Raw genomic sequence first — 27809 nt, 5'->3', positions numbered from 1 at the left:
TTCCTGTAACTATTCAGCCAGAACACGGAACAAAATAGTCAGTTGACAGTGGACAAAAGCAAATTAGTACTATCTTTTAGCTTTGCTTTGTAGATCTTTCCAAAAGTGAACCTTCTACTGACGTCTTAAAGAAGTTTATTTATGATTAATGTGCTATAATATGGGTTTTATTATCTTATTGGGTCAAGTGGTACATACATTTTTGGTTCAGCTATGCCCTAACCAACTTACAGGCTAAACATACAATTTTTTTAAGCAGCTAAACATCAAAGGCTCACATTATTTTAAACTGCTTATCTGGATTACAATGGTTATAAGATTTATATTTGCTTCACATATTATTCTTAATCCATTTGGTCAAGCCAGTTAAAAAGTCCCAAAGTAATATTGTTCTGATATCAGCGACATTTGTTTGTGTGTGTGCACCGTGCATGCATATGCGTGTGTCGTACACACACACACACACACACACACACACACACACACACACACACACACACACACACGAACATGTATATCTCATGAACTTCAGAACTACATGTGGTAAGCTCTCTGTATTATGTCCAGTAAATGTGTGTCTCTCTAACCCTGTTGACAGCGAGTCAAGCTGTGGTGTTTGGAGAGTCACCATTAGGCCAGGGCTCAGAGAGAAATAATCAACAGACTTGGTTCTGTTGACTCCATGTTTCTTCTTATGCAATGACTTCTCCTCAAGGGCTATATTTAGAAAACATATACCCACGGCTGTATCATATGTTGTTGTACACAGAACATTTTCCCCTTTTGGTCACCCTGTAAGAATTTATACACAGTGAATGTATTATGTTGTGGGATTTAATTTTGTTCGATAAATAACTTTGAATAACATGTTTGGAACCAATACCAGTATCCAGAATGACACAGATAATGCACCAGAAGCTAGCTCAGATGAGAGGCTACTGACAGTTTCTATCTAAAACAACTTTGGCTAGACTTGGTTCAAGAGCATACAGTGTAAAGAGCTCTATGTAATCTAATTTACAAAGGACAGCAAACGTTAACCATGGCATTTGTGTTGAAAAGTTCTCAATGTTTTGTCACAACCCTGAAATAACTAAGATCACCTATTCTCTTGGCAGCCTGAAGAAAGCCTGTATGGACTAGAAGGCTGGACCATATCTGTTCATACAGTAGGGTTGAATTGGACTGAATTGAATAGACAAAAGAAAATAGCACAACTGGATTTTCTGGGGTATCTATGCATCTATGCACTCGAGCAATCTCCCTCGCTTTAACAAGCTGTGAAATCTACATCATATCCCATTGTTTTCAAACCAAAGGTAATTATTGTACACTGATGTTGGTCAGCCATTTTAAAAAAGAATTTACTGGATGAAGAATAATATGTTTTCTCGATCTACTGTATAAAGCCAGCTATGGTACAATGGAACCAAACAAAGAGTCTCAAAGTGCAAAGCTCAACCTAAATTAAGTGAATACATTGAGTCTTTGACATTGTGTTTGATCCAGGTTTGATGGTAAGTGTTGTAATACTTTACTCTAGACTGGTACGTGGGACCTCCAAGGAATAGTCTGTTAGCTCTGATGCTTTGTCTTCATGAGTAAGCTGTGTTTAGATCTGCAGTTTCAAAGACATTCTTGTTTCTTGTTTTTGGTGGTGCATCAAATCAAATCCAAGTTTATTGGTCTCGTACACAGATTTACAGAAGTCATCACAGGTGTAGCGAAATACTTATGTTTTTTAGCTCAAACAGTGCAGTAATAATACCATACAATACAAGACAATATGCACATAGTTAAATATATATAAACAGGTTCAGAAAATTTTGCTAATAAAAAAAGGAGTCTGAATACTTTGCGAATGCACTGTGCATATATATATATATATGCACAGTGCATTTGCAAAGTATTCAGACTCCTTTTTTTATTAGCAAAATTTTCTGAACCTGTTTTTGCTTTGCGCTTATGGGGGGGGTATTGTGTGTAGCTTTATGAGAGGAAAAAAACAATTTTTAATACATTTTAAAATAAGGCTGTTACGTATCAAAATGTAGAAAAGTCAAGGGGCCTGAATACTTTCCCACGAGTTATTGAAAGAAAAGCACATTTTCCATTTTAAAATGACATCAAATTGATTAGAAATACAGTGTAGACCTTGTTAATGTTGTAAATGACTATTGTAGCTGGAAACGGCTGATTTTTCTTTATTTTTTAATGGAATATCTACATAGGCATACAGAGGCCCATTATCAGCAACCATCACTCCTGTGTTCCAATGGCATGTTGTGTTAACTAATCCAAGTTTATCATTTTAAAAGGCTAATTGATCATTAGAAAACCCTTTTGCAATTTTGTTAGCACAGCTGACAACTGTTGTCTTGATTAAAGAAGCAATGAAACTGACCTTCTTTAGACTAGTTGAGTATCTGGAGCATCAGTATTTGTGGGTTCGATTACAGGCTCAAAATGGCCAGAAACAAAGAACTTTCTTCAGAAACTCAGCAGTCTATTCTTGTTCTGAGAAATGAAGGCTATTCCATGCAAGAAATTGCCAAGAAACTGAAGATCTCGTACAACGCTGTATACTACTCCCTACACAGAACAGTGCAAACTGGCTCTAACCAGAATAGAAAGAGTGTGAGGCCCCGGTGCACAACTGAGCAAGAGGACAAGTACATTAGAGTTTGAGAAAGACGCCTCACAAGTCCTCAACTGGCAGCTTCATTAAATAGTACCCGAAAAACTCCAGTTCAAACGTCAACAGTGAACAGGCGACTCCAGGATGCTGGCCTTCTAGGCAGAGTTCCTCTGTCCAGTGTCTGTGTTATTTTGCCCATCTTAATCTTTTATTTTTATAGGCCAGTCTGAGATATGGCTTTTTCTTTGCAACTCTGCCTAGAAGACCAACATCCCTGAGTCGCCTCTTCACTGTTGACGTTCAGAATGGTATTTTGAGGGTACTATTCAATAACGTACCAGCCCGACAGGATGCTCTCCATGATGCATCTGTAGAAGTTCGTAAGGGTCTTGGGGGCCAAGACTCATTTCTCCTGAGGTTGAAGGGACGCTGCTGCGCCTTCTTCACCATGCTGTCTGTGTGACGGGACCATTTCAGGTTGTCATTGATGTGCACTCCGAGGAACTTGATGCTTTTAACCCTCCACTGTGGCCCTGTCTGTGAGGGTGTGCTCTTACTGATGTCTCCTGTAGTCCACTATCAGCTCCTTCATTTTGTTGATGTTGAGAGAGATTATTTTCTTGGCACCCCTCCGCCAGGGCTCTCACCTCCTCCTTGTAGGATGTCTCATCATTATTGGTCACCAAGCCTACCATTGTTGACTCATCAGAAAACTTGATGATTAAGGGAGATATGTGTGGGACCCATGTGTTGAGGATCAGCGAGGCGGAGGTGCTGTTGTTAACCTTCACCACTTGGGGTCGGCCCATCAGGATGTGTAGGACCCAGTTGAACAGGGAGGGGTTCAAACCCAGGCCCCTGAGTTTAGGATGAGCTTGGAGTTGAAGGCTGAGCTGTAGTCAATGAACAGGATTCTAACATAGGCATTTCTCTTGTCTCGGTGGGATAGGGCAGTGTGCAGTGCAACAGTGATTGTGTCATCCGTGGATCTGTTGGGTCGGTATGCGAATTGTAGTGGGTGTAGGGTGTAGGGTAAGGTGACCCCTTTCCAACCAATACAGTTTACGAATCACTAGGAACACACACACACCAAAAAAGGTCCAATCCTCTTGTTTTCCAACTTTCTCTGCTTCCAGGCCCCTGGGAACATTGCAGAGAAAAAAACACTCACACACACACACACACTTTGATTGTCATAGGTCGGTGAGGCCCCTGTAGCTGGATCTCACGCCGTGCTGAAAAAAAACAGGAGGGGGGAGATATGACTTTTGACTCCAGGCGCTTTTTCATCCTCTGGAAGCCCACTCTGTTGGCAATAACATCGGTCTCTGGCACGGAACAAAAGTAAAGGTCCCTTCAGATCTCTGGGGTTCCCATGAACACCGCAGCGCTGCCCAGCTGGTGTCAATCGCAGGAGACAGGCCTCGCTCCGGACTGGGCAGGAACGAAGGGGGTCACCAAACCCACATTTTCAGTGGCTGAGATTGGATCCATACTGACTGACAAGTTTCATCTAGTCATCTGCACATGGGTCCTGAACAATGTTCCTATAATTTTTTCGAAATTTCAGGTCTGGTGAGCGCAAATTTGAACATTGTGAAAATTCTGTGCAACTTCTGGCGTGCATTTTCTGTGAACACTGAGGATGTACCCGCTTTAACTTATAGTTTTAACAGTGGCCAAGTAAGCTACTGTGGCTATCTGATCATAATGTAGGCCTACCAGTGGCCTACCATCAAAAACTATGAAGAAAATGAATCCCATAACATTGCAGCATGGAAATAGCTGTCATTCAGCCTACATAGAAAAAAACATTACATATGCGCACAAGTCACTACATGTAGCTCTCACTTTGATCTCAAAGCAAGCACATCTACTCACCACCACTCATGCTGTAAACATAGTCCAGTTCAAAGTGAATGGCACAGATCCATATGACAATGGTCTATTTGCATATAGGCCTACTGCAGCTCCAGTTGGTTATGGCGTGCCAGTCTGTGTAGAGCCTGAGTCTTCTCTCTCAATGCAAAAGAATCCTACTCCGATGCATTCTGTGTGTGTGTGTGTGTGTGTGTGTGTGTGTGTGTGTGTGTGTGTGTGTGTGTGTGTGTGTGTGTGTGTGTGTGTGTGTGTGTGTGTGTGTGATCGCCTGCCTGGGTGTGTGCCGGTGGTCTCCCCAGATGGCTAGTGTGATATACAGAGAGTCCTATCTCCCATGAGTTCTGATTGTAGTTCAGACTAGATGTGAAGGGAGAGAAGAAACCGATTGACTTCAGAGCCTGAGAAAAATGACAATACCAAGGTCACCACCACCAGTTATGATGCATTTGTCTACCTCATGACCTGCCTGTGAGCTTTGTGATACATACACAGAACATCTCATAGAGCTTCTTAGAACACCCAACATACTGTAATAAGAGATGATTGATTAACAAGGTTTATTCAGCAGAACGGCACGATTGGTTTAGTATATGTGTGTCAAGTAATTACATTATACATATTCTCCATGCTGTAAGAGGGAAACAACTGTTTAACATCTGAAATAGAGGTACAAACTTGTATTACCTGTTTGGCTGGAATTCCAGATATACCGGAAGTTTACATACACTTACGTTGGAGTCATTAAAACACGTTTTTCAACCACTCCACAAATTTCTTGTTAATAAACTATAGTTTTGGCAAGTCGGTTAGGACATCTACTTTGTGCATGACAAAAGTATTTTTTTCCAACAGTTGTTTACAGACAGATTTCACTGTATCACAATTCCAGTGGGTCAGGTTTACATACACTAAGTTGACTGTGCCTTTAAACAGCTTGGAAAATTCCAGAAAAGTATGTCATGGCTTTAGAAGCTTCTGATAGGCTAATTGACATAATTTGAGTCAATTGGAGGTGTACCTGTGAATGTATTTCAAGGCCAACCTTCAAACTCAGTGCCTCTTTGCTTGATATCATGGGAAAATCAAAAGAAATCAGCCCAAAAACATTTGTAAACCACAAGTCTGGTTCATCCTTGGGAGAAATTTCCAAACGCCTGAAGGTACCACGTTCATCTGTACAAACAATAGTACACAAGTATGAACTCCATGGGACCATGCAGCCGTCATACCACTCTGGAAGGAGATGTGTTCTGCCTCCTAGATATGAACGTACTTTGGTGCAAAAAGTGCAAATCAATCCAAGAACAACAGCAAAGTACCTTGTGAAGATGCTGGAGGAAACAGGTACAAAGTAGCTATATCCACAGTAGAACGAGTCCTATACCGACATAACCTGAATGGCCGCTCAGCAAGGAAGAAGCCACTGCTCCAAAACCGGCATAAAAAAGCCAGACTATGGTTTGCAACCGCACATGGGGACAAAGATTGTACTTTTTGGAGAAATGTCCTCTGGTGTGATGAAACAAAAATAGAACTGTTTGGCCATAATGACCATCTTTATGTTTGGAGGAAAAAGGGGGAGGTTTGCAAGCCGAAGAACACCATCCCAACCGTGAAGCATGGGGGTGGCAGAATCATGTTGTGGGGGTGCTTTGCTGCAGGAGGGACTGGTGCACTTCCCAAAATAGATGGCATCATAAGGATGGAAAATTATGTGGATATATTGAAGCAATATCTCAAGACGTCAGTCAGGAAGTTGAAGCTTGGTCGCAAATGGGTCTTCCAAATGGACAATGACCCCGAGCATACATCCAAAGTTGTGGCAAAATGACTTAAGGACAACAAAGTCAAGGTTTTGGAGTGGCCATCACAAAGCCCTGACCTCAATCCTCTGTGGGCAGAACTGAAAAGGCGTGTGCGAGCAATGGAGGCCTACAAACCTGACTCCGTTACACCAGCCCTGTCAGGAGGAATGGGCCAAAATTCACCCAACTTATTGTGGGACGCTTGTGCACGACTACCCGAAACGTTTGACCCAAGTTAAACAATTTAAAGGCAATGCTACCAAATTTTAATTGAGTGTATGTAAACTTCTGAGCCACTGGGAATGTGATGAAATAAATAAAAGCTGAAATAAATAATAATCTCTGGTATTATTCTGACATTTCACATTCTTAAAATGAAGTGGTGATCCTAACTGACCTAAGACCGATCATTTTTACTAGGATCAAATGTCAGGAATTGTGAAAAATTGAGTTGAAATGTATTTGGCTAAGGTGTATGTAAACTTCCGACTTCAACTGTATTTTAAACAGTGGTTACATTGCTCTGTGCTCTCTGTATAGAGACACTGGTGTGCTGGGGAACATAACACTGACTGGCACAGTGATCTGTTATTTCTGTCCCCAATAGATTGTGCTACCGGACACTCGGAAGCCCATTCCGTTTCCAGTAGAAGTAACTAACCATATGAATACCACTGATATGAACACTTGTCTTCCCACTCATTTTGATAAACCCAGGTATTTCCTGGTGTCATTTCTTGAGCTTAGCCCCTGTTTATTTTCAGCCTGTTCTCTTGGAAAAATATGCAACTTTGTCCACCACACTGTATTGTTTATGGAAGTGGGAACGTTGTTGCAAGATTCCAGAGACGAGAAGCTGTCTGCAACTAGAAAGGAGTTTAGCCACAGTCCATTAGTACACTCTGACCTCGCCAAGCTTCAGGCTCTGGTAATTTACTCAAACATTAACATGTCATTTGAATGACGTGCGTTTCAGTTTTAATAGGTGACTTTTGTTTAACTTATGAGCTGTTTTTTTCAATGATGAGTGAGATGCATGTTTATCAGTTAAAAAACAGTATTTCCCACAGACATACCCAGGGGATGAGACTGCAGTGGCATGACATTAGAGTAGTCTGGTTCCTTATACTGTATGTTGTGTCTGTGCAGTCCTTTACAGTACATCTATAGGGCACCGTGAGTATTTTATCACAATTGAGCTTTTTAACTTTTTCATATTTTATTTTTCTCGCCAAAAGAGTACAACTAAATGCTGTTCGATGTTGTCAAACAGCAGCCTGCCCTGCATGAATATTTACAGTATTAATGGTAAGAAACCATCTCGGCAGTGTGGTGGTGGGGGGGGGGGTCTCTCTTCTCTCCATCTTGCGGTCTACTCATAGGCCAATGTAGCACATGGGGATTTGTGAAACACTCCTCAGCCTGAAGTGTGGCCACATACGCAGCTTAATGGCGCCGAATGGTAAGACACTTCAGTAGGGCGGTCACATGTTCAAGCAAGGCAGAGGTCCTGGGTTCGAGCCTCGGTGTGAGCTGGATCAGGAGGAAGTGGTACTCGCTAAGCAAGCAGTGTGATGTCCTTTGCACTGGCAGCACCCACCTATTTACTGGATAGAGCTATTTATAGCTGCTGACTCCATTGTCCTCGTGATCGATGCCATCCCACCATCAGAGCCGGCCCAAATCGTTCAGTGGGGACGCATCATCGAAAATTATGGAAGGCGTGAGAATAAGGGAGGTAGGGGAGGTGAGGTCATAAGGGAGGGGGGAGAGGCAGTAAGGAGAGGTGGGGTCATAAGGGAGGGAGGCGAGGCAGTAAGGAGAGGTGGAACAATAAGGGATGAGGGGAGGAGAAGTGGGGTAATAAGGCAAGCCCTGACACTGACACTTTATACGGCTGCCCCTCCCCCTGGAGCTTTCCCCACCAATCAGGTGGAGCTTGTTAAAGCGCTGCATTGAGCCTTCCAAATGCAAACCTATTTTTCTATCTCTCAGGGTCGTTCCACCAATTCGGTGTCTTGTGAGATATGTAACTTAGTCCCCCAAAATGTTTTGATTTCAACATTCTATCATAAAGAGCACATGTTCAACTTCATAAAAACATATTCTTCCATCTCAAGAGGTTGAATAAAAAAATTACTATGCTAAGTGCCAAATAAAGTTGACCGTGACAGGGTTGAGGATTTCATCTTAAATCAGCCATAGATCCCCTTGTGACAGGGGGAATGAAAGCTTGTTGTGTGCAACAGGAAAATTGAAAGCAGGCTTCACAAAATAAATGAAATTGTTAAAACATTTCTAGCCTGTCTATCTATTGTTAACAGGGTTGACGTTGTGGTGGCAGAATTTGGGGTGAGCTGTTGCGATTTCTCAAGGAATATGTTCTGTGTTGGACTGTGATGTTATGCCTTTCATAGACTCCTGGTATGTCTGCACTCTAATACAAGGCCATTGTGTTCCGGAACTGTTGCTTGTATAAAATATCTTTTGTGTAAGAGTATGATTGTATTATTAGCTCCCACTATATAAGGGACATGTAACCATTTACTCATGGAGTTGTTCCCTGTGAAATCAGAGGTAGATCTCCCCTGCAGCTGCTTAATTAACGATATTTCTATTATACAATTAAATAGTATATGCCTTAATCTTTGGATCGAATTTTCCACAACAGCGTGTTCTGCTCGACCCGCTCAGTTTTCCCAACAAAACACCAGAAAATGCCCCAAAAGAGTAGAACCAGCTCACCTGATTTTACACTATGATTTGAATATTAATATTGTAAGTCGCTCTGGATAAGAGCGTCTGCTAAATGACTTAAATGTAAATGTAAATTAAATGTTCAATATTTATTTAAAAATATATATTTTAAAAGGAATAGTTTCACCGTATTAAAACAGGAGTTCACATAACAGGGTTGAGCTTGAAATGAATCATTAATCACATGAAATAAATCATCTTCAGAAATGACTTGTTGAAAGCATCAAAATAGCAAGGGCTTTACAATGATGGTAAAAACCTGGAGACATTTTGGTGTTAAGCGAGTTAAAATCTTCCGAGAAGTCCCAGAGGGTGCACGGAGGGACATGTCAAAATGCATAATTTTGGCACTTTAGCACGTCTTGTCTTTATTCACATTAACAAAATCTGATTTGTAGAATTCTCCATATTAAATGGCACGTAATTAAATATAACAGGGGTTTAAAATTCAATGTTGGTGCACAATTTCTACTTACAGTATCAAAGGGACACGAAAGGCACTCATTTTGTGGAACAACCCATCTTTCTTTCTCTCCCTTTTCGGTCCTCACATGAATCAGGGGGCTTCATTGAGAATTGATTACTTAACATTCATTTATCAGTTACTGCTATTGCTGGACTGCCAAATCCAGATAAAAATACACACTGCACAGCTAATTCCAGTACAGTAGGCTATGCAGGAGTCACAAGCCAAAATGGAAAAAAATAATCAAACATTGGTTAAATAATTAATTCTGTCATTGCTTCTGATCACTGATGTCAATTACTTCCCTAGTATGATGCAGGCTGGTTTTTAAATGTTCATTTACGCAAAATACTTAGCATCATTGTCCTGTATTTAGTACAAAGACTGCATACAACACCCCATACACACAGTCCCATATCTGACTGCTTTTGTGAGAGGAGTCTGTGAGTGAAATGCACATCCAGAGATGCTTGTTGCAGGTGCCCCGGAGACATGCAATAATAGTTCAACTGAAAGTAACTACACAGTGCTTTGCAAAGAATCATGTGTTGGTCAATAGCATGAGAATATGTGCAATTTTTTTATATTTATTTTCTTACATTTTGATTGTTTGACAGTTTATTGCACTGTTAGGAGCTATTAACATTTTGCCGCATCCGCTATATCAAATCAAATCAAATCAAAGTTTATTTGTCACGTTCGCCAAATACAACAGTGAAATGCAGATAGCCCAGTTAGCCAATGTGCGGGAGCACTAGTTGGTTGGGCCAATTGAGGTAGTATGCACATGAATGTATGGTTAAAGTGACTATGCATATAAGATAAACAGAGAGTAGCAGTGGCGTAAAGAGGGGTTGGGGGGGGGTCACAATGCAAATAGTCCGGGTAACCATTTGATTACCTGTTCAGGAGTCTTATGGCTTGGGGGTAAAAACTGTTGAGAAGCATTTTTGTCCTAGACTTTGCACTCCGGTACCTCTTGCCATGCGGTAGTAGAGAGAACGGTCTATGACTGGGGTGGCTGGGGTCTTCGACTATTTTCAGGGCCTTCCTCTGACACCGCCTGGTGTAGAGGTCCTGGATGGCAGGCACCTTTGCCCCAGTGATGTACTGGGCCATACGCACTACCCTCTGAAGTGCCTTGCGGTCAGAGGCCGAGCAATTGCCGTACCAGGCAGTGATGCAACCTGTCAGGATGCTCTCGATGTTGCAGCTGTAGAACCTTTTGAGGATCTCAGGACCCATGCCAAATCTTTTTAGTTTCCTAAGAGGGAATAGGCTTTGTCGTGCCCTCTTCACGACTGTCTTGGTGTGTTTGGACCATTCTAGTTTGAACAGCTGCTAAACTGTGTACACCACCAATAAACATTGATTTGAGTTGAACTTGAAGTAAAGTGAAAGGGTATGGGGTGAGGGCCTCAGCCTAATGTAATTATATGAGACTCCAGCCAGGGGGCATGCAGTATATTTTGGGCTATGTATAGCCCTCTCACATGTCCCCCATCAATGATAGAGGGCTATTCTTAGAACCACTCTCTCCAACTCCACCTCAGCCCGACCTTGCAGCTGTCGCTCATTTACTGTGACATCGCCCTGGAACAACTCTCTTCTGGAGTTGATTAGACATACAGTCACATTACTAGTAAGCCTAAAGGAGGAGGGTAATGTACTATTAGAACTTCTGCTGTATGTGTAAAGTCACTGCTGTATCAACTATACTTTGCTGGTGCAAAGTCCGATACGTAAAATGTATGCATAGATGACTATAAGTCGCTTTGGATAAAATCGTCTGCTAACTGGTATTTATTATTACTAACACTCCCTGTTCTTGACACATACTGTCGTGTATCCAACTTCCCACCAGAGACTGGGGTTCAATCCCCACGTTCAGCTATCCCATTGTTTCTCGCACTTGCCTTTCTCCACCTCTGATATCCTAACTTAGTCTTAATACATTCTTAAAATATGAAAAGGAAAGTGGAATTGCACACATCCATCCAACAGACCTCAATGTATTTTCTAGCTTTTCACACTCTGCATTTTCTGTGTTACGCAAAGAAACTACACATCACACCAAGACACTCAAGGGAATCCTTGCAGCGTTCTTGGCAGCCTCCTGGGCCTGACGTGCCTCTGGAAACAGGTTCCCCAAGTCAGCATTATTATGAGATTGGATGGCTATGGATTGATCACCCTGATATTTTTAGGTCAGGTTTTGGCTGCAGGGGTGGATAGGTGCCATAAGCATGCCTGACAGAGGGAGAGGAAGAACGCACTGATGACGTACAGTACCTGTCAAAAGTTTGGACACACCTACTCATTCAAGGGTTTTTATTTATTTTTACTATTTTCTAAATTGTAGAATAATAGTGAAGACATCAAAACTATGAAATAACATATATGGAATCATGCAGTAACAAAAAATGTGTGTTTTTTGTGCAAAGCTATCATCTAGGCAAAGGGTGGTTACTTTGAAAAATCTCAAATATAAAATATTTTTGATTTGTGTAACACTTTTTTGGTTACTACATGATTCCATATGTGTTATTTTATAGTTGTAATGTCTTCACTATTATTCTCCAATGTAGAAAATGGTAAAAATAAAGAAAAACCCTTGAATGAGTAGGTGTGTCCAAACATTTGACTGGTACTGTATGTTGTGAAGTCAGTGCTGACGCTAGTGTGATTTGAGTTAAAGTAATGGGTGTTGGGGGTGGCAGATCACTAAGTCAGCTAATTTTTTATACTCAATATACTGTGTATTAGCAATGATGCTGGCAGTGATTGGTCAATGTTTTTTTTTATGGTGAAAACTGATGATTTCTGATTCACAAATCTTGTCAGACTTCCATGACTCTGACATCATACTGTACACAATAAATGAATGGACAATGTCATCCTGTCTTCCTGCTCCGCTGCTCCAGACACCTATTAACATGAATCTTGCCTTCTCTCTACCTTCTCTTCCCTTGATGTTGATGGCTCTTGTCATTATTTTCTGTGATGACAATGCTAGTATGTCACTGCTGAACAAACTGAAAGACACCCATAACATGAATCCAACCCTTCTGCCTCTCCCTTCTCTCCCCCTTAGCTTTGATGTGGAGAATGGGCTGTCGGTGGGGCGCAGTCCCCTGGACCCCCAGGTCAGCCCCATCTCTGGCCTGGTCCTACAGGCCAACTACCCCCACAGCCAGCGCCGCGAGTCCTTCCTCTATCGCTCCGACTCAGATTTCGACCTCTCGCCCAAAGCCATGTCCCGCAACTCCTCCACGGCCAGTGAGCTGTAAGTAGCATTGGACCAATATGATGTGTGATCCTCCTCCTAACACCTTCTCCAGGTCATTTTCTTCTTCCCCATCTCTCTCTCTCATCCTCTCCCTCTCTCTTTCTCACTCACTATGTTGCTGTTTCTGTCCTGTCTCTCTCTTTGGCTCTTTGCTGCTCTCCCCCACCCCTGATATTTCACTTACCAATACTTCACTTACTCTCTCCATATTTATAATGACATAACTAACCCTTCAACTATGATTCCACAGATTTCCCTAACGACTCAACCTTAAAGTCAATTGAATTAAGTCTAACAGTCTTGATTTGTTGATGTTTGTTTCTGGAGGTTATTTTACCCATATTTAGTTTAGTCACTGGACTCTCTATGTCTTTAAAGGGAAGAGGGCTTGAAGCACTGGGAAGTCGGTTGGCTGCCGCGGTGAGAGACGCGCGTAACAAATGATTTCTTTTTTACTTCCCCTTTAAGGACTGTTCCACTTCGCTTGCAGGTTTCAGACACTTCCTCCACTCACCAACCCCTTAACCCCCCCACACCCTCCTGCTGAGCACCACCCCACCCATACATACACGCCCCTCAGCCCCTTCCCTCCCAAACCATCCCAAAAAGAAAAGCCCCACACTCCTTGCACCTGCTACTGTATGTGTGCTGCATGAATAGCCTGAGTCCTATTATCTTAACCACAGAAAGGCTTGACCCCAAGACAACACATTATGTGCATGATGATTCCCCCACAGCACAGTTCCAAAGGGTAATGTCTGTTTTCCCAGGGTTCTCCCACAGTCAGTTGTGTGCATGTCACTTGTTTTCTCTCTGTGTCCAATGTGTTAACTGATGCAGGGTGTTCAGGTTGCAGTTAAGATGCCCATTGAGTACCATAGAGCCCCATTATATGTATTGTATATTAATATTAAACTTTTAAGATGCTGATATTCTGTTCTTCACCTGTTGGTTGAAGGTTTCGTATCTAACCAAGTGTTTCTTTCTTCTTCTGTCATTTCAGACATGGAGAAGACATGATTGTGACACCATTTGCACAGGTTAGTGCTATGTTCATGCTTTTTCTCTCCCTCTCTCATGTGTGTGTGTGTGTGTGTGTGTGTGTGTGTGTGTGTGTGTGTGTGTGTGTGTGTGTGTGTGTGTGGGTGGGTGTGTTATGGATTCCTGATGTTGAGCTTTGGAAATCAATTTGAAAGTTATGATGCAACATAACACTACCCTACAACCTTTCTCTTTAGGTGCTTGCCAGTCTCCGAACAGTCAGAAGCAATTTTGCCTACATAACTCATCTGCAAGATCGGCCCAACAGGCGGCCATCAGGCAGCAACCCTCCCTCCATACCTACCCACACCAAGTCAAGCATAACAGGTCAATATTATACTCATCTGATCTTACCTCTTACATGACTTCACAACAAGAATTTGCCTGTTGTCCCGATTCTTGTTCCCTAGTGTCTGCTTCACCCTGTAAAAATAACAAGTTCTCAAGAACTGAAAATACAGACCGACATAAGATTTGTTTGATGCTACTGCCACAATTGCTGTTATTGTAATCTGTCAGCTTTACATTGATAAAGGCAGTGCAGTGAGAATGTGAAGAGGACAACAAAAAGGCATACATTCAACACAATGAGTTTTATAGTCTCTGGTTTGAAATGGAACCAATCTTGATTTAAAAACAGAGCTTGCATTAGACGTTAGTGACTCGAAGTGAAAGACCTCACACAGACTTCTGTCCAGTGATTTTGGGGGCGGCAGGTAGTCTAGTGGTGAGAGCGTTGGACTTGTAACCGAAAGGTTGCAAGATCGAATCCCCGAGCTGACAAGATAAAATTCTGTCGCTCTGCCCCTGAACAAGGCAGTTAACCCACTGTTCCTAGGCCATCATTGAAAATAAGAATTTGTTCTTAACTGACTTGCCTAGTTAAATAAAGGTAAAATGAGAAGGAAAAAAAAAACAGTCTGGTGGGGCCTGATAACTGACCACAGGAGAACAGTCCTTGACAATGGGACTATGGTAAGAGAAAGTGATCACTACTGAATGGGCCTTGTTTGAAGATCTGGGTCTCAGTCTGGTAAGTCTAGGTTCTGGAATGGATGGTCTCTGATGGGCTTTTACTTGAAGAAAAGGAAAAACCGCGCTCACTGAAATTCTATAAGTTTTAATGTATTTTTTTAGGAGCAGAGATCAGAACAAACGCTCTCTCAGGGCTTTAACAGTAGTCTAACCTTTGGCCCCCACAGACGAGCCCTACCAGAAGCTGGCCATGGAGACGCTGGAGGAGCTAGACTGGTGTCTGGACCAGCTGGAGACCCTGCAGACCCGTCACTCAGTCAGTGAGATGGCTTCCAACAAGGTGAGCTGCGTTGCATTTGAACTGAGCCTCATCTACTGTAAAAACCTGGGAATGATTGCTTGAAGAATAGCAAAGATATAGGTCTGGTTAATGAAAAATCTAATCTCCATCTACAGTGCATTCGGAAAATAACTTTTTCCACATTTTGTTCCGTTACATCCTTTTTCAAAAAATGTATTAAATATAAATGACAAAGCGAAAAAAAAATTGGACATTTTTGCACAAAGTTTTATAAAAAAAAATGTAATAGAGATTTGCACAAGTTTTTTACATTATGAGACTCAAAATTGAGCAAAGGTGCATCCTGTTTCCATTGATCATCCTTGATGTTTCTTCAATTGATTGGATTTGGAAAGGTGCATGTCAGAGCAAAAACCAAGCCGTGAGGTCGAAGGAATTGTCCGTAGAGCTCCGAGACATGATTGTGTCTAGGCACAGATCTGGGGAAGGGTACCAAAAGTGTTTTGCCGTATTGAAGGTTCCCAAGAACACAGTGGCCTCCATCATTCTTAAATTGAATAATGCTGGTGGCAGCATCATGCTGTGGGGATGTTTTTCAGAGGTAGGGACTGGGAGACTAGTCATGATCGAGGGAAAGATGAACGGAGCAATGTACAGAGAGATCCTTGATGAAAACCTGCTCCAAAGCGCTCAGGACCAAAGAACCGGGCGAAGGTTCACCTTCCAACAAATCTAACCAAATTGTATTTGTCACATGAGCAGAATACAACATTTCACCTTACAGTGAAATGCTTACTTACAAGCCCTTAACCAAAATTCAGTTTTAAGAAAAATACCCCCCCCCCCCAAAATAATAATAAAAGTAACAAATAATTAAAGAGCAGCAGTAAAATAACATTAGCGAGGATACCGGTACAGAGTCAGTGTGCAGGGGCACTGGTTAGTCAAGGTAATTGAGGTAATATGTACACGTAGGTATTGTTATTAAAGTGACTGTGCATAGATAACAACAGAGTAGCAGCAGTTTAAAATAGTAATTTGATGTAGCCATTTGATTAGATGTTCAGGAGTCTTATGGTTTGGGGGTAGAAGCTGTTTAGAAGCCTCTTGTACCTAGACTTGGTGCTCTGATACCGCTTGACGTGCGGTTGCAGAGAGAACAGTGTATGACTAGGGTGGCTGGAGTCTTTGACAATGTTTAGGGCCTTCCTCTGACACCGCCTGGTATAGAGGTCCTGGATGGCAGGAAACTTGGACCCAGTGATGTACTGGGCCGTACGCACTACCCTAGTGCCTTGCGGTCAGAGGCCGAGCAGTGGTGCAACCCATCACAATGCTCTCAATGGTGCAGCTGTACCTTTTGAGGATCTGAGGACCCATGCCAAATCTTTTCAGTCTCCTGAGGGGGAATAGGTTTTGTTCTGCCCTCTTCATGACTATCTTGGACAATGTTAGTTTGTTGGTGATGTGGACACCAAGGAACTTGAAGCTCTCAACCTGCTCCACTACAGCCCGGGCGATGAGAATGGGGGCGTGATTGGTCCTCCTTTTCCTGTAGTCCACAATCAATCTACAAGACAACGACCCTAAGCACACTGCCAAAACAACGCAGGAGTGGCTTCAGGACAAGTCTCTCTCTCTCTCTCTCTCTCTCTCTCTCTCTCTCTCTCTCTCTCACTCACTCACTCACTCACTCACTCACTCACTCACTCACTCACTCACTCACTCACTCACTCACTCACTCACTCACTCACTCACTCACTCACACTCACATTGAGAGTGTGAGGATGGAGCAGCAGTCAGCCATGTGCTCTGGTGCCCTGCACCTAGCTGTACTGTCTCTGTCCCCTTTACCTCCACTGCCCGTCCCACTTACTAAGCTCAGAGCTACGGCGAAGCCTCGTCTTTGGCTGATTGCTGTTTGATCTCTTTCAATCTGGGACGTAAGGACTGTCAGTTTGTGATGAAACTCATTGGATAGACTGTAAAGTCCATGGAGAATAAGAGCGCCTCCTCCCAGCTGCCCACTGCACTGAGGCTAGGAGACACTGTCAACCTCTTTTTCGTATCGTCTGAGATCCCCAAAGATTGGAAAGCTGCCGCGGTCATCCCCCTCTTCAAAGGTGGAGACACTCTAGACCCGAACTGTTACAGACCTATATCTATCCTACCCTGCCTTTCTAAGGTCTTCAAAAGCCAAGCTAACAAACAGATTACCGACCATTTTGAATCCCACCGTACCTTCTCCGCTATGCAATCTGGTTTCCGAGCTGGTCATGGGTGCACCTCGGCCACGCTCAAGGTCCTAAACGATATCATAACCATCATTGATAAAAGACAATACTGTGCAGCCGTCTTCATCGACCTGGCTAAGACTTTCGACTCTGTCAATCACCACATTCTCATCAGCAGACTCAACAGCCTTGGTTCTCAAATGACTGCCTCGCCTGGTTCACCAACTACTTCTCAGACAGAGTTCAGTGTGTCAAATCGGAGGGCCTGTTGTCCGGACCTCTGGCAGTCTCTATGGGAGTGCCACAGGGTTCAATTCTTGGGCCAACTCTTTTCTCTGTATACATCAATGATGTCGCTCTGGCTGCTGGTGATTCTCTGATCCACCTCTACACAGACAACACCATTCTTTATACTTCTGGCCCTTCTTTGGACACTGTGTTAACTAACCTCCAGACGAGCTTCAATGCCATAAAACTCTCCTTCCGTGGCCTCCAACTGTTCTTAAATACAAGTCAAACTAAATGCATGCTCTTCAACTGATCGCTGCACGCCGTCCAGTATCACTACTCTGGATGGTTCTCGCTTAGAATATGTGGACATTTACAAATACCTATGTGTCTGGTTAGACTGTAAACTCTCCTTCCAGACTCACATTAAGCATCTCCAATCCAAAATTAAATATAGAATCAACTTTCTATTTTGCAAAAAAGCATCCTTTGCTCATGCTGCCAAGCATACCCTCGTAAAACTGACTATCCTACCGATCCTTGACTTTGCGATGTCATTTACAAAATAGCCTCCAACACTCTACTCAGCAAATTGGATGTAGTCTATCACAGTGCCGTCCGTTTTGTCACCAAAGCCCCATACACTACCCACCACTGCGACCTGTAGGCTCTGGTTGGCTGGCCCTTGCTTCATATTCGTTGCTAAACCTACAGGTCATCTATAAGTCTTTGCTAGGTAAAGCCCCACCTTATCTCAGCTCACTGGTCACCATAGCAGCACCCACCCATAGCATGCGCTCCAGCAGGTATATTTCACTAGTCACCCCCAAAGCCTATTCCTCATTTGGCTGCCTTTCCTTCCAATTCTCTGCTGCTATGACTGGAACAAAATGCAAATATCACTGAAGCTGGAGACTCCTAACTTTAAGCACCAGCTGTCAGAGCAGCTCACAGATCATTGTACCTGTACATAGCCCATCTGTAAATAGCCCATCCAACTACCTCATCCCCATATTGTTATTTATAATGTCTTTGCTCCTTTTCACCCCAGTATCTCTACTTGCACATTCATCTTCTACACATCTATCACTCCAGTGTTTAATTGTTAAATTGTAAGTACTTCGCCACTACAGCCTATGTATTTTCTTACCTCCCTAATCTTACCTCATTTGCACACCCTGTATATAGATTCTTTTCTATTGTGTTATTGACTGTACATTTGTTTATTCCATGTGTAACTCTGTGTTGTTTGTGTCACACTGCTTTGCTTATCTTGGCCAGGTCGCAGTTGTAAATGAGAACTTGTTCTCAACTGGCCTACCTGGTAAATAAAGGTGAAATAACTCAAAAATAGACCTGTACAATCTGCAACTGGATTTTATTCAACAAAGTTGGTTTCTGCTGGTCACTCGTCTTTGTTTTTTACATTCAACATGTGTCCACTAGAATGCCCTACATCACTTTGCTTTCTATGTTTTGGACACTCATACCGTTGAGTGCACGGGAATGTGTGTGTCAGGATGTCATTTTCTGTTATCTCAGTGCAAACTTCTTAACTGGATGACAAGAATTGTGCTTTGGTGTACTGTAGCACACAGTATGTATTTGGATGTCAGTGATTTTGCATATTATGTCAGTGAGATTTGATAAAACGGCATATTATTCAGTCTACACATGCCTGTGTGTGTACACACATGCCTGTTCCATTGGGTGTATGTGTGTGAGTGTGATTACAAATCTCTGAGTACTCTACCCGTTCCTTCCTGTATGTCTATGTGTGTACATGATATGTCTCCTTTGTATACTGTGGTTTGTCCCTTACCCACGTGTCTGATTACATAGCCTCTGCTGAGTCCCCATCAACAGGGGAAATGGAAAGAGAGCCTGGGACTCGACTTCCGCTTTTGGGTGTCAACAAGGCGATGCTCCATCTTAACTCCTCCTCCACATATACTGGATTGGTTGAACAGTGCAGAAGAGAACCCTACAGCTTTTTTTTATCTGGTCAAGACCAGTATGTAGGGGATTTAGTTTCAGGCAATTCTTTTAGGCCTGCTATGTTCAGTTAGTGATTACATAACGGTTCGAGCCCAGCTGAAAACACTGTTCCAGTCCTTGTGCCCTCCAGTGTGATGCACTGAATAGACTAGGGTATGAAGTCGTGTCATGAAAGAAGTCAATGATTGTTTTGTTTTAAATACATATTTTTGGATTCATTTTCTGGTCTTATTGATATAATTGACTACTGTTACTCTATTGATATCCCATGTTACACTTGACTTTTTCTATAACCTGACATGTTATTCAGTATGAGGGGGATCAAGGAAATCACTACTGTCATATTATTTACTTGTTAGTTACTCCTGACACTTGAGTGTGGTGTGAAAAATCACACCAAACAGAATGCAAAATCTAGTTTATTGCCATTTTGAACTCTCATTTGGTTTTGTTAATTTCAAATTTTCTACATATTATGATAGGAACTTTACTGCTGGTACACTTTTTCTATTGAAGTACAGTTGAAGTCGGAAGTTTACATACACTTAGGTTGGAGTCATTAAAACTCATTTTTCAACCACTCCACACATTTCTTGTTAATAAACTATAGTTTTGGCAAGTCGGTTAAGACATCTACTTTGTGCATGACGCAAAGTAATTTTTCCAACAATTGTTTAAAGATAGATTATTTCATTTATAATTCACTGTATCACAAATCCAGTGGGTCAGAAGTTTACATACACTAAGTTGACTGGACCTTTAAACAGCTTGGAAAAGTTCTAGAAAATTATGTCATGGCTTTAGAAGATTCTGATAGGGTAATTGACATAATTTGAGTCAATTTGAAGTGTACCTGTGGATGTATTTCAAGACCTACCTTCAAACTCTTTGCTTGACATCATGGGAAAATCAAAAGAAATCAGCCAAGACCTCAGAAAAAAAATTGTAGACTTCCTCAAGTCTGGTTCATCCTTGGGAGCAATTTCCAAATGCCTGAAGGATACCACATTCATCTGTACAAACAATAGTATGCAAGTACAAATACCATGGGACCACGCAGCCGTCATACCGCTCAGGAAGGAGACATGTTCTGTCTCCTAGAGATGAACGTACATTGGTGCGAAAAGTGCAAATCAATCCCATAACAACAACAAAGGACATTATGAAGATGCAAAACACAAAGATTGTACTTTTTGGAGAAATGTCCTCTGGTCTGATGAAACAAAAATAGAACTGTTTGGACATAATGACCATCGTCGTTATGTTTGGAGGAATAAGAGGGAGGCTTGCAAGCCGAAGAACACCATCCCAACCGTGAAGCACGGGGATGGCAGCATCATGTTGTGGGGGTGATTTGCTGCAGGAGGGACTGGTGCACTTCACAAAATAGATGGCATCATGAGGATGGAAAATTACGTGGAAGCAACACCTCAAGACATCAGTCAGGAAGTTAAAGCTTGGTCGCAAATGGGTCTTCCAAATGGACAATGACCCCAAGCATACTTCCAAAGTTGTGGCAAAATGGCTTAAGGACAACAAAGTCAAGGTATCGGTGTCGCCATCACAAATCCCTGACCTCCATCCTATAGAACATTTCTGGGCAGAACTGAAAAAGCGTGTGCGAGCAAGGAGGCCTAACAACCTGACTCAGTTACACCACAAAATTCACCCAACTTATTTGTGGGACGCTTGTGGAAGGCTACCTGAAATGTTTGACCCAAGTTTAACAATTTAAAGGCAATGTTACCAAATACTAATTGAGTGTATGTAAATTTCTGACCCACTGGGAATGTGATGAAATAAATAAAAGCTGAAATAAATCATTCTCTGGTATTAATCTGACATTTCACATTCTTAAAATGAAGTGGTGATCCTACCTGACCTAAGACAGAGAATTTTTACTAGGATTAAATGTCAGGAATTGTGAAAAACTGAGTTAAAGGGTATTTGGCTAAGGTGTATGTAAACTTCCGACTTCAACTGTATGTTCTACTTTCCACACTGTATTTCCATGTATGAACTCGTGTCACTGATGCTTGTCGTTGTGTCTGATCTCGTTTCCCAGTTCAAAAGGATGTTGAACAGAGAGCTCACCCAGTTGTCAGAAACCAGCCGGTCAGGAAACCAAGTCTCAGAGTTTATCGCCAACACTTTCCTAGGTGAGTGACAACAGCACTCTAAGTATGGTTCCTGAACTGGCATTGCAATGGCTAGGCAAGGTATTCATTTAGACCCTACTATCAAATAAGAATTGATGTAAAGCATTCATCCTGCTCAAAAGTTGGTACATAAATACAATATTTATTCGCTTTATAGGGCATTATACAGCTCTACAAATGTAGTCATAGATGTTTATGAGCAGTGCCTATGTTTTGTATTATTATGCATAGCTCATAAGGCATTATACATGTGCTTATAATGCATTATGAATTAAAATATACTTCCAAAATTACTACAGCATGTTTTGTATATAATTAGTTGGAGTAATGAACAGGCCAACATACATACTGCATGACATCATGTAGTATGAGGTTGCAAAACTTGTCATTTGTCGTGCATGTCTGCTGGCCTATTAGCCAGCATGTTAGAGGAAAGAGAAGGGCTTCCAAAGGAAGCAGTCGGCAAGGCATTCCTGGACGTGTTGTCTGGCGTTGCCATGGAGACGGCAATATTATTAGACTGCCTTTTGCGTCAATACCTCAATACCACTGATATTGTGGCGGAAAGGAGCTTCACCGAAATGCTTGAGAGAAAATGGAGCCTGAAAATAGATGTCCATTTGACATGATTTGGTTTGTTTTGACGTTGGCTGGAATCGGAAAGGAGAACTATGGCTTTGGGTGAAAGGAAAAGGAAAAGGAAATATTGAGAGATTGGTGAGACCGCTTCACTTGATGTGGTGTGGTGGCAGATTGTGTGTCCTCGTAATGATATTTGCATGCTTCTGATCTGGGATTATGATCTGTCTTCTCATATTTGCCACTGTCCGACTACCAGGAGTCATTATTGGTTGAGAGATGACATTTGCTGGAGAGTTATCAGTTGAAGCAGTATTCCTAGTACTAGTTTAATTGATTTCTCACTTGATTTGTGGTGGAAATATCTTAGATTAGCTATAGTTCGTAAAATAAACAATCAACTGTTAATTTTCTTTAGTTTTCAGTGTCTAGCATGTAAAACTTGTTGCAGCTAAGCGACTACACAACATAACAATACATGAATTGCTCTATAACGGTGACAAACGGTGCCCACAAAATGTTAGGGCATACATAAAGATGTCCCAACAGCAGAGCTTTCTTTTCAGCACCATGGAGTGAATCCTTACCACCGTTAAACCTGCGTTGTCTGGCAGCAAAACAGTTAATTCAGCCTCATTTACTGCCTTTTTAAAAAACATAGCTGATATGGCTGACTTGCCTAAACATATGTGGTTTCTACTGATAATTGAGATGTACAAACTATGGCCTAATGGAACGATGAGTGGATAAGAGGCCATCTGTAATTTTGATTAAGACATTAATGAGTGAGCAAAGACGGACGTGGTCAATATAACTATTTGTTCAGCACTTTTGAAATGTACAGCGAAAAAATTCCAAACATGGGTCGTTCTTACAGTATTCTCCCTGTACACCAAGTCAGAACGGTAGGATAAATTAAGGAGGAATATAAGCAGACAAGGAAAGCTCTTACAAATATTTGATGATTACATTTCTCAAAAAACGGTTATAGGCTATATGTGCACCACTAAGTCAGAACAGTAGGCTACGTTATGAGGGTAAAGGGACCAAATTATTAGGGTGAGGCACATGGGCTACTAACAGCTTACTACACAACAAACACAGCAGCTAAGAAAGTAATACTATCTCCCTGGCATATAACATAATTTATGCAGCAGCATACAATACATTTTTGGACTCACCTTGTTGAGCTGTGTTCACTTGAACGGGATGGTGGCACGGCGGTCCTTCTTGTGGGCAAATTTTGTCAGTAAAGTCTGGCATTTTCTGGGTTTATGGTGCTTTCAAGCTAACTGGGAGCTCGGAAAAGAACAAGGTTGAATCATGACGTCAGTTATCTTCAGGTCGGAGCTCTAGAAAGAGGCCAGGGTTCCCGACTTGGATGATCGTTCAAAACATATTTTCTCAGTCAGAGCTAATTCTTTTGCTGAGTTCCCAGTTATTTTAAACTCACTGGAGTCTGAGGTTTCCCAGTTCAGAGTTTCCAGTTGTTTTGAACACGAAAGAAGTCATGCTGGATTGACAGCATGGCCAGTATATTCAACATTTTCTGGCCCATGGTGTTGCATGTTTATTCTTTTAATCTTGGAAAAGAGACCCTTAAACCAAAACTTAGACCACACACCCTCTCCACTGAATAGCAGGCTAGTGATTGCTTTGCAATGCTTGCAGTTAGCTACTGATTCCTTCCAAACCACTCATTGTTGAATTAGCGATTTCCAACTTGTTGTGTAATGTTGATGGCTGATGAGCACCGATACGTTTTATTTATAATTTCTCTTCATATGACAAGGATTGAAAGGGATTTTCCAGTAGATTGTCGATTTGATTCATGATGATGACTGCTTGTCTTTTCCTGCTAGCTAAGATTTTGAAAGTATGATGTTGACATGACCAGTCTAATCAAAGCAACGGTAGATATAACGCGATTTGACTTCATTTTTTTCTGTGGCCAATTACCTTGAGGCTTCTTGGATGGGCATGTCTAATGTAAATCTATGGCAGCATCCAAGGGGCTTGAATTGTTGAGCTCCACATTTTGCGGTGAAGTAGTGTCCCTATGAGTGACAGAAAACTGAACCAATTACGGCGCAACTAGAGAACATTGCAAACCCTACGTTCTGTTTATTCTGCTGGCTTGCACCACCTCCACAGAAAGCACTGAGCTAGGCTGAAGCAAAAAAGGACCATGTTTGTATGCAGTTTTATTAACAAAATGATTATATTTTTTACATTGTTTGCAAACTGACATGTGACACGTATTATTATTTTTTGCTAAATAGGTGGGCCTCATAACATGAATGACAGGTTGATACTCCTCCTATATATTAGTTGAAATAAAATAAATAATCTACCTGCCTTACATGCTGGCAAATAGTCAGGGCTCCCCTCCTAAACCAACACAGCCACAGTCCAATTTTTCAGTCTCTCTCTCTTCTGTCTCTCTCTCTTCTCACTCTCTCTGTCTGTAGAAAAGCAGCATGATGTGGAGATTATGTCTGGGCCTCCTAAGGAGAAAGACAAGAAGAAGAAGAGGCCCATGTCCCAGATCGTTGCAGTGAAGAAGCCTGCCCTCAGCCCCAGCCTCACCCCCACCCAGATCCCCCGTTTCGGGGTCACCACCCTCCAGGAGGGCTTATTGGCCACGGTGGGCGGCACGCACACACACACACACACACACACACACACACACACACACACACACACACACACACACACACACACACACACACAGACTTACACAGACAGGTGCACATTGTCACACTGAAGAATGGCTAAGTTACATTAATGCTTATTGCTTGGCCTTTAATGTTGTAACATAATGTCAGTGAAGTATTATTGCCAAACTTGTCACGTCATCTGGAGGACCGCAATGGGAAAAGTATTATACTTTTTGTGCCATTCTCATATCTTTTGTTATGCATGTTAAAAAAGTTGAATATTTCTTATTTATTAAATACCATTCTGCTTAATTGCCATATCAGACTTTTTCTCACTTTATTGTGTTGTGGTTCTAGGAATTTGAGGAGATCAACAGATGGGGTCTAGATATTTTCAAGATCGCTGAATACTCGGGGAATCGGCCTTTGACAGTGGTCATGTACTCCATTTTCCAGGTATGAGTCTCCAATTCCAAATGCATCTCCTCTGTTTGTACATTACAGCAGCCAAATGTAGCATTCTTTAGCATTCCTTCCAAGACATTTGAATCTTGGTGTAATGGCCAAGGGTTTGAGTCCCGGTCAGGGCTACCCCAAATACACTTCAATACTTTACCAAACGTTTGTTACATATTTGCTCTACTCTTGTGAGCCTGGTTTCTGTTGCTGCCCAACCTCAGGAGCGAGAGCTGCTGAAAAACTTTAAGATCCCAGCCGACACCTTCATCACCTTCATGATGACCCTGGAGGACCACTACCACGCCGACGTGGCCTACCACAACAACATCCACGCTGCCGACGTGGTCCAGTCCACCCACGTTCTCCTCTCCACCCCTGCCCTGGAGGTATGGACAACTCCATTATGAGGAAGATTAAAGGATGATGTCCAGCCATATTCTATATTATAATCTAGTTGGTAGACGTGCCCTGTGCATATCTTTGGATTTGATCAAGTTTATCAGTGCATATTGAGGTAGAAGGAGTTTGTTCATGGTATTGAAAGAAACTATGAGGTGAATAGAATGCAAATAGTCTGGGTAGCCATTTGATTAGCTCTTCGGGAGTCTTATGGCTTGGGGGTAGAAGCTGTTTAGAAGCCTCTTGGACCTAGACTTGGCGCTCCGGTACCGCTTGATGTGCGGTAGCAGGGAGAACAGTGTATGACTAGGGTGGCTGGAGTCTTTGACAATTTTTTAGGGCCTTCCTCAGACACCGCCTGGTATAGAGGTCCTGGATGGCAGGAAGCTTGGCCCTGGTGATGTACTGGGCCGTATGCACTACCCTCTGTAGTACCTTGCAGTTGGAGGCCGAGCATTTGTCATACCAGGCAGTGATGCAACCCGTCAGGATGCTTTCGATTGTGCAGCTGTAAAACCTTTTGAGGATCTGAGGACCCATGCCAAATATTTTCAGTCTCCTGAGGGGGAATAGGTTTTGTCGTGCTCTCTTCACAACTGTCTTGATGTGCTTTTTGTTTATTTTTCACCTTTATTTCACCAGGTAGGCTAGTTGACAACAAGTTCTCATTTGCAACTGCGACCTGGCCAAGATAAAGCGTAGCAATTCGACACATACAACACATGGAATAAACAAAACATACAGTCAAAAATACAGTAGAACAAAAGAAAACAAAAAGTCTATATACAGTGAGTGCAAATGAGGTAAGTTAAGGAAATAAATAGGCCATGGTGCCGAAGTAATTACATTATAACAATTAAATTGAATCAGCAGAATTGTATTTAATAAATAAGAAATATTCAACTTTTTTAACATGCATAACAAAAGATATGAGAATGGCACAAAAAGTATAATACTTTACCCATTGCGGTCCTCCAGATGACGTGACAAGTTTGGCAATAATACTTCACTATTACAACATTAAAGGCCAAGCAATAAGCATTTTAATGTAACAATTGAATCATGTTTCCAGGACACGTGACTGGAAGATCCAGATCTCAAAAAATGGCGGACGGAAGACAGGGTGGTGTGGCAGGTGCCGCTTTTCATTCGAATGCTGTAATTTTATCTAAACAATCAGGTGTACGCCGATCCCAGCTAAGTAACTCATGCAAAGAGTTAAAGCGCAACTATGTGTTTTAGCTCCAGTACTCTGCCTTGATTGTCAGTTATGTAGCTGCTCTACTGATAATCTCAGTGCGTCCTTGCTGGGATGACACAATCAGTCTACTACCGGAGAATATCAACACCAAACACATTGGTTCACCGTTCCACGGGAGCGGACAGTACACAGCATACCATAATGTTCTGAATAATGGCCAAGTCTACCTCGCTCCTTATTCTACTGAACCGCTTAGGCGTAACAAACACAAGTCCAACATTTATCGGAAACTGTTAAACTACCTGTTCACTACCCTCCTGCTCTCCGGGGATGTACAACTCAATCCTGGGCCCAATATCACCGAGCCAGTGATACTTGGTGGAAGGCCTCGTCCACTGGTCGTCGCCGCTGTGGAGGTGGGTGAGTGCTATGGTCCTATGATTTCTCTCGACTCACCCGACTCCAGGATAGATTTTGACTCTTCAAATATACCAGAGTCGCTATATGCGATCCCTGACTCTGCTTCTGGTACGCAAGCTATTTTAATTAGTTCCCCGCATCCAGTGCAGGCGGGAGGGATTGTTAATTGCGCTACCGAACTGCCCCTAATCAAAACGAAACAAAACGGCCTAAACCCAGCCGTCAGAAAACACAGAAAATTTAACTTTTTTCAATGTGTCAATCACTTTCAAGTCATCTGGGACCCACGAGCTAAGCCCAAGGGACTACTAGGGGGGCA

General features: G+C 42.2%; 1 protein-coding gene across 7 annotated transcripts in view; it reads left to right on the top strand.

Annotated features, from left to right (window-relative positions):
• The window catches only part of LOC135524649 (3',5'-cyclic-AMP phosphodiesterase 4D-like), a 157260-nt gene that overhangs the window by 118833 nt on the left and 10618 nt on the right, over nt 1–27809 (top strand). For 5 of the 7 annotated variants that reach the window (XM_064952371.1, XM_064952374.1, XM_064952370.1 and 2 more), the window contains 8 exons: nt 12642–12833; nt 13840–13876; nt 14075–14204; nt 15080–15192; nt 21679–21772; nt 24823–24998; nt 25369–25467; nt 25692–25856. In XM_064952371.1, coding sequence (XP_064808443.1) covers nt 12642–12833; nt 13840–13876; nt 14075–14204; nt 15080–15192; nt 21679–21772; nt 24823–24998; nt 25369–25467; nt 25692–25856 — 1006 coding nt within the window. Of the gene's footprint in view, nt 1–12641; nt 12834–13214; nt 13257–13839; nt 13877–14074; nt 14205–15079; nt 15193–21678; nt 21773–24822; nt 24999–25368; nt 25468–25691; nt 25857–27809 lie in introns of all 7 variants that reach the window. The other 2 variants (XM_064952376.1, XM_064952377.1) reach the window with 1 other exon arrangement.

Source organism: Oncorhynchus masou, chromosome 31, assembly GCF_036934945.1.
Source record: "Oncorhynchus masou masou isolate Uvic2021 chromosome 31, UVic_Omas_1.1, whole genome shotgun sequence".
Lineage (NCBI taxonomy): Eukaryota > Metazoa > Chordata > Actinopteri > Salmoniformes > Salmonidae > Oncorhynchus > Oncorhynchus masou.
Note: the sequence above shows the minus strand (reverse complement) of the source record. Positions and strands in the feature narration are given on the sequence as shown.